The 6,478-nt window shown below is 42.5% G+C and overlaps 1 protein-coding gene across 1 annotated transcript; it reads right to left on the bottom strand.

The window, feature by feature from the left end:
* Positions 1-294: 294 nt before the first annotated feature.
* LOC143884804 (benzyl alcohol O-benzoyltransferase-like) lies at positions 295-6,219 on the bottom strand. The gene is made up of 3 exons (XM_077388599.1): positions 5,389-6,219; positions 1,332-1,867; positions 295-868 (listed from the first exon to the last, which is right to left on the bottom strand). The coding sequence occupies exons 1-3, from the start codon at positions 5,824-5,826 to the stop codon at positions 478-480; spliced, it is 1,365 nt and encodes a 454-aa protein (XP_077244714.1). The 5' UTR covers positions 5,827-6,219; the 3' UTR covers positions 295-477.
* Between the last annotated feature and the right edge of the window lie 259 nt (positions 6,220-6,478).

Below are 6,478 nucleotides of genomic sequence, written 5' to 3' on the forward strand. Positions count from 1 at the left end.
TAAGAACAAAAAAAGAAAAAAAAAACACTCAGTATACGACAAGTAGAATGATTAAATGAAAATGAAAAGAAAAAAGAAAAAATTCCAAAATAATAGAAGGAAGTGAAGAAGAAGGGAGATGGGGATGGAGGTGACACTAGTGGCGAATGCAGGGAGGGGAGACTCCGCCTGACAACAGCATTAGCAGGTCACTGTATCTTCTTCTTTCTAGACAAGTTCTAAAACTTAGTGCAGTGTAAACGTGGCACGGCAATAACTAAGAGTTTGATGAAGGAAGTGTCATGTGGCCAGTGGTAAGAGGTGGAAATGATGGACATCATTTATATGATAATTAATGCTCTCTAATACCATACAAAAGATGCTACAACCTGCCATATTAGTTACTAGAGCCGGAGAGAGAAAGAGAGTGAGAGTTGTCTCAAAATATAATTAATATATTCTCCAATACGATGCTGCTCATGTTTTTGAGTTGTTGGTTTAAAGGCCAGACATAATGACTTTGGGGGTGCGATTATAGGGCTCCTCATTAATGAAGGCCTCAAGCTCCACCACGAACCTTTCCATGGCTGGACCAGGCAAGCAGAGAGGAACAAGAATCCCATCTTCCCCTTCTACATTCCGAAATGGAATATAAAAGCTTGCCACTCCTTCAATGTTCCCCACACCTGCATTTGGCACCGAACCATAAAGTGGCCTCCCCCACCCAAAATCCACCCTCTCCAACCCAGCATGCGTCAAATCAGAAACCAAGTATGCGTTCACCACCGCAAAGTGTGGTCTCCCTCTCAGTACCAACAAGTCTGCCACTGACTCCACGTACTCCTGACTCACTTCCTCCTTAGCTTTCTTCACCAACTCTAACGCATACCTGTTGAAGTATTAATGATTAAATAACAACTCTAATAACAAAACTGGGCTCCAAACCGTCTGGAGGAACTTCCTCCAACCCCTCTAATAGCATATTTCCACACCCCTTTCTATTAGACTATTAGCAAGGGGTTAGAGGAAAGTTCCTCTAGACCGGTCTGGAGCCAAGTTTCCTAACAACTCCTAACAGCTTAAGCTTTGGGAGTAATTGGTTGTTTTCACTTTTCACATGGTATCAGAGTTGTTGCCTAATGGCAGGTCCTAAGTTCAAGAATAAAAACCAGCCCTTAATATTAGAAATTCACATGTAATGGCCAACCCAAAAGGGGGGCCACATGTGCCACGTGTAGCCAACCCTGAAAGGAGGACCCACACTTGAGGGGGATTGTTGAAGTATAAATGATTAAATACCACAAACTCTTAACAGCTTAAGCTTTTGGAGTAATTGATTGTTTTTACAGTACCCCAATGGCTTCTCACAAAGCTTCTCTGCGGTCGATATAGCCACCGGAAAAGCGAGCGCATTACCATAGTAACCCGCGGGCAATGGGGGCTTGTACTTGAAACGCGTGTTGACGATGCACACGGCTCGGACTTCCTCGTCAGGGTCCGGGCTTAGGGCTGTGGTGCGGCATCGCCAGAGGCATGCGGTGAGTAGCTCGAATGTAGAGCATGTGCGAAGGTGGGGAGGCACATGCTTCCTTAGGGCTGAGAACTCCCGCTTGCCGAAGAAGAAAGAGCGTTGGGCCATGTCGACGAGTGGGATGATGGTGCCTTTCGTGTCGGCCACGTCATCGTACTCGCGATGCAAGTGAGTGACACGTGGCGGGTCACGAGCACGCAGCAACTCTCTGCTCCAGACGGGAATAACGGAGGGGGCAGCTGAACCTTTGATCATCTCCACCATGGCTATGAGGAAATTGTGGAAACCGTAACCATCGGCGATTGTGTGGTTCATACGAGCGGCAAAGATGAAACCGCCGCACCGGAGGCGCGTCACCTGCACACACACCACGACCCGCTACTCACAAACCATTACCTATTCTTCTTATTATGGAGATTTTATAAACCTAGTCTTTTCTTTTTAAATTGGCTTTCAAGAGCATTTTGTTAATTGCAATTACTTTTAACAGCTCATTAAATAATAAAAGACAAGATGAGTTTGTGCAATTATCAAAACATGGTAGTACCAATATCATTAGCTTATTTTTGTGGCTATATATCACCACTATATTTTAATAATGGCACAAACTCAGCCCGTCTTTTCTTCTTTAATTGGCTCGTGAAAGCATTTAATTTTTTTTATTTTTTTTTGGAACTGTAATAACCTGTCGACAACTCTTTAAATACTAAAACGCGAGATAAGTTAATGCAATAATCAATACATGGTTGTGCTGATATCATTTCCCTATTTTTTATCTGTAAATCACTACTATTAGGGAATTATGGAGGAAGTTCCACCATAACGTTAAGAAGCCAAGTTCTGTTCTCTTATTATTATCTCCCAGAAAATCGTAATAAATATTTTGAATAGGTTGCTAATTACTACTTATTCTAAGTAGTATGCCCGAGTGGGCAAAAAAAACACCAGGGCCCACATTATTGGGTGATCAAAACTATTCATTTGTTGGGACTTGATGTAGATATCCTGCTCCATATGATGATCTAACACTAATATGTCAGCGTTTCCATATCCCACCATCAAATTTAAACCTCCTCAAATCAGAGGGCTTGGGTCGTCCAATAGAGAAGATTTTTAGGGCACGATCTATCTACTTGGGACCCAACAGATGAATGGTTTATATCTCCCAACAGCTCGAGACCAAGCTTGAGACCAATGTGATTTTTTCACCACACATGCATGCACTGATGCACATCCGTCCACCATATAAAAACTACAGAAAAGTGGGCCTAAGAGTTTGCATAAGGACCTTACCTATGCATGTTGCTTACCACCGGCAACCGGAAACGTTTTCTGGTAAGTGGCCGGTACCGTTTTCTTCCTCTCCGACCGACGAATCACCGCCTAAAGTTTTAAGTCGATCCGACGGCCGGGAGGGTGCCACTCAACTTTGAAACTTTGTTCTCCCTCTCTAGCTGTCGGATTGTCTTGAAACTTTAGGGGGGTGACTCGTCAGTCGGAGAGGAACAAAACGGTACCGGCCACTTGCTAGAAAAACTTTTTCGAACGCTGGCGGTAAGCAGTTTTCCAGGAGTTTGCATAGGTAAGCTCCATGTGAAACTCTCAAGCCTGCTCTTCTCATAATGTCAGTTCTATATGCATGATATGTTTATGTTTGATAATGATTCCTCCTTGGGCATTAATGATGGCCTCATAATATCAGTTTTGCGATGGACGCTAGCAAATCCCACATCCACAGATGAAGGGAGCTGAAATCCCCATAAAAGCAATAAATACCCATTTAAAAGGGTCAAATTAGGGGTCATTTCAGTCCCATTTTTATTTTCCAAACAAACGGAATCCCGTTTTCAGAGTGTTTTCCAACATTTAATATAGGGAAATGATTTCTGCACTCAAGTGTTTTGATAAGATTGCGCTCCACTTGTTCGTTGTCGTGTAGTATTTAAAGGGATGTCAGAGGATATTACGGTTCTCAAAAAGCTCTTAAAACCCTTTAAATACTACACGACAAACAAGCGGAGCGTGTGTTTAATTATCAAAACACTTGAGCACAGAAATCATTTTCCTTAATATATGCTTAATAATGGCTGCCAACCATTTTCCTTCGAAATCCCCAAGCTTGAAGTGGCGGCTTTTTTATAATATACCAAAAATGCCCTCTCTTTTAGCATATTCATACGAAAACATGGAGCCTATTTTTCATAATTTACCACTATCCAGTTGGACCTGGGCCAACAAGATTTCAGTTGTGCCTATCCCGCACCTGGGAAATGTGTCTTATGTCCCACTCACTTAAATTTGAATGATTTGGATGATTGGATCCCGTCACAATCACACCCCTAATTAGACCTGGCAAAAATTGACCCGGACCCGCGGGTCGACCCGGCCCGCCCGTAATTCCCGGGTCCGGGTCAAGATGTTGTGACCCGTTTCTATCGTGACCCGCGGGTCAACCCGGCCCGTCAAAACTGCGCGGGTCCGGGTGGACCCGCGGGTGCCCGTAAAAAACTAAACAGAAAAAAGTCGGTTTTTTTTTCCCATATAACTTTTTTTTTCCCATATAACTTTTGGGTTTCTGAGATTTACAAAATAGGGTTTGGTTCTCTTCGTCTTCAACCTCCAAAAGCGTCGCCAGTCGCCACCTCTCCACAGGTACGGCTCTCTCTCTCTCTCTCTCTCAATGGTGTCCCAGCTTAGTTTTTTTTTTAAAATAACTTGAAGCTTAGATCTCTTGGTGTCCCACTGTCCCAGCTTAGTTTTTTATTTTTTAATAATGCCAATTTTATGTATGGTTTCTAATCCAGAAATAAAAAACTCTAATCAAGATTCAAAACCGGATTGAGAAATACAAGTTTTGGGGATTTTGTTTCCTGATTTTTAGGGATTTAACCCTCATCTCCACTTGGAGACCGATTTATCATGAAAACAAATTGAGAGAGAGAGTGAGTTTAGGAGGGTTTGTAGGCATTTTGGAAACTAATGGGTGTAATATCTTAAGAATTGGACGAAAAAGTAAGTGTGTGTGTAAGAGAGAGAGAGAGAGAGTTTAGTGTAGTTTTAATATATGAGGCAAAAAAATGGCTAAGATTCAAGAAGGTTAAAAGAGACGGGAAGTGTGAAAAAAAGGTAGCGAGGATATCATTCTCCTTGGCTAAAAATGTTGAAAGTTATGCAGATATAATTAAAAAAAGAGGGAAAGAAAAGTGAGTTTGAGAACCATTTCTTACATAGATTAGAGGGCTAGGATCATCCTATGGAAATGATTTTTTGGGCTGAACCTATTTATGTCATTGCCCATCACATGGACGGTTTGGATCATCCTATTACAGTGCGTAAAAAATAGGAAAAATGTAGGCATAAGAACAGGGAAAAAATAACAGAAAACGTGTAAAAAAAGGCAAAAAACCCGGGTGACCCGCGGGTCGACCCGGCCCGTATGGGCCGGGTGCGGGTCCAAGGCCCGTGACCCGTAAAATTTCCCGGGTCACTTTGACCCGGCCCGTTTGACCCGGCCCCGTACGGGCCGGGTCAAATCCGGCCCGGCCCGCCCGTTTGCCAGGTCTACCCCTAATAAAGCAATTAGAAACTAGGCTTAATAAATATTTTCTGAGGCGTTTTTGAGAAACAACATAGTGAACTAATCATTAAAAAAAAGATAAAGAAAAGGGAAATGTTATCAGGACAAACATATTTTGGTATTTGCACAAACCCAGCTGTCCTTTCTACTTTACTTGCCTCATGAGAGCTTTTTAGGAAATGTAATAACCTTTTGACATCTCTTTAAATACTAAAAGACAAGATGGGTTAGTGAAAATATCAAACTATGGTTGTGCTGGTAACATTTTTCGTAAAGAAAACGATGGCTTAATAAGGATCACCTGCATCAAGAGCAAGGGGCAATGGAAGATCCCTCCGGAGCCAGGAACATCATAGAGAAGCTCATCATAGCAAGGAAATGGTGGTTTTAAGGATTCACCGAATTGCTCGAGCCTCACATCTGCATCAGCCTCTATGAACATGATACCCTCCCCATTGCACTCGACTATTATCTTCCTACCCGGACCTTCCCTAAGTCTACCAGCCAACGGGTAGTAGAAAACCAGGGCCTTCGCCATCGCATCTTTCAACACCCTAACTGGGTCTCTCCCTTTCATCGCAATATTATTACGGTAGAAATGTATGGACCTAATTTGGAACCTCAATCCCTCCTGGTCATCAATATCTGAAAGAGGCTTGAATTCATGGGGTGTGGTCTTTGCAGGTGGAACCAACACTGGTTCACGCCTTGTTACGGAGAAGACAAGAGGGGATGCCATCAAAGAGGAGAGGGGAAAACTCCAACAACAAAGGGGGTGGTAACTTTAGCTTAGGTTGGGTGAGGTTGAGAGCTTTGTTTCTTCATGCATGGTTTGGGATATGGATTTATATATAGGGATGAAGAGTGGGTTTGTGTAAGCTTCATTGTTTCTAACATAATTAAGCCAATTAGGGGTTGGGTCTTTGAACGGCCTTAGGTGAAATGCAAATGAAGAGGAGTCGCTGTTATCATCCATGTGATGTACGGATGAGTCAGCTGGTATTCTGCCTACTTGAGTAACTGCTTAGAAGAGGTCTAGTGTGGCCACCCTAACTAGTAGGCACTCCCATGCATGTAAAAGAAATAGGACAACATATCAAATAGATATGCTAAAGTCCAATTAAATTTATCTGCGCCAAAGTGTTTTGATAAACATGTGCTCCACAAAAATATCCTCTGCCATCTATTTAAATACTACACGGGTTGCTAGCAATACCAGGTTACAATAAATTTTTGGGTCCCACAAGGGGTGTAAATCTGAAATCAAGACAGCTGATCTTGCAGAACATCATTGATCAACCTTAAGATAAAGCACTACAAAAATCAATAGTATAGCTTTATTTCTTTGCTCAACGGTAGGGGAGGAGGATCCATGGATCATGTGATCAAAG

Source organism: Tasmannia lanceolata, unplaced genomic scaffold (genome assembly GCF_043159265.1).
Source record: "Tasmannia lanceolata isolate RefF3 unplaced genomic scaffold, GAP_Taslan_0.1 ptg000008l, whole genome shotgun sequence".
Lineage (NCBI taxonomy): Eukaryota > Viridiplantae > Streptophyta > Magnoliopsida > Canellales > Winteraceae > Tasmannia > Tasmannia lanceolata.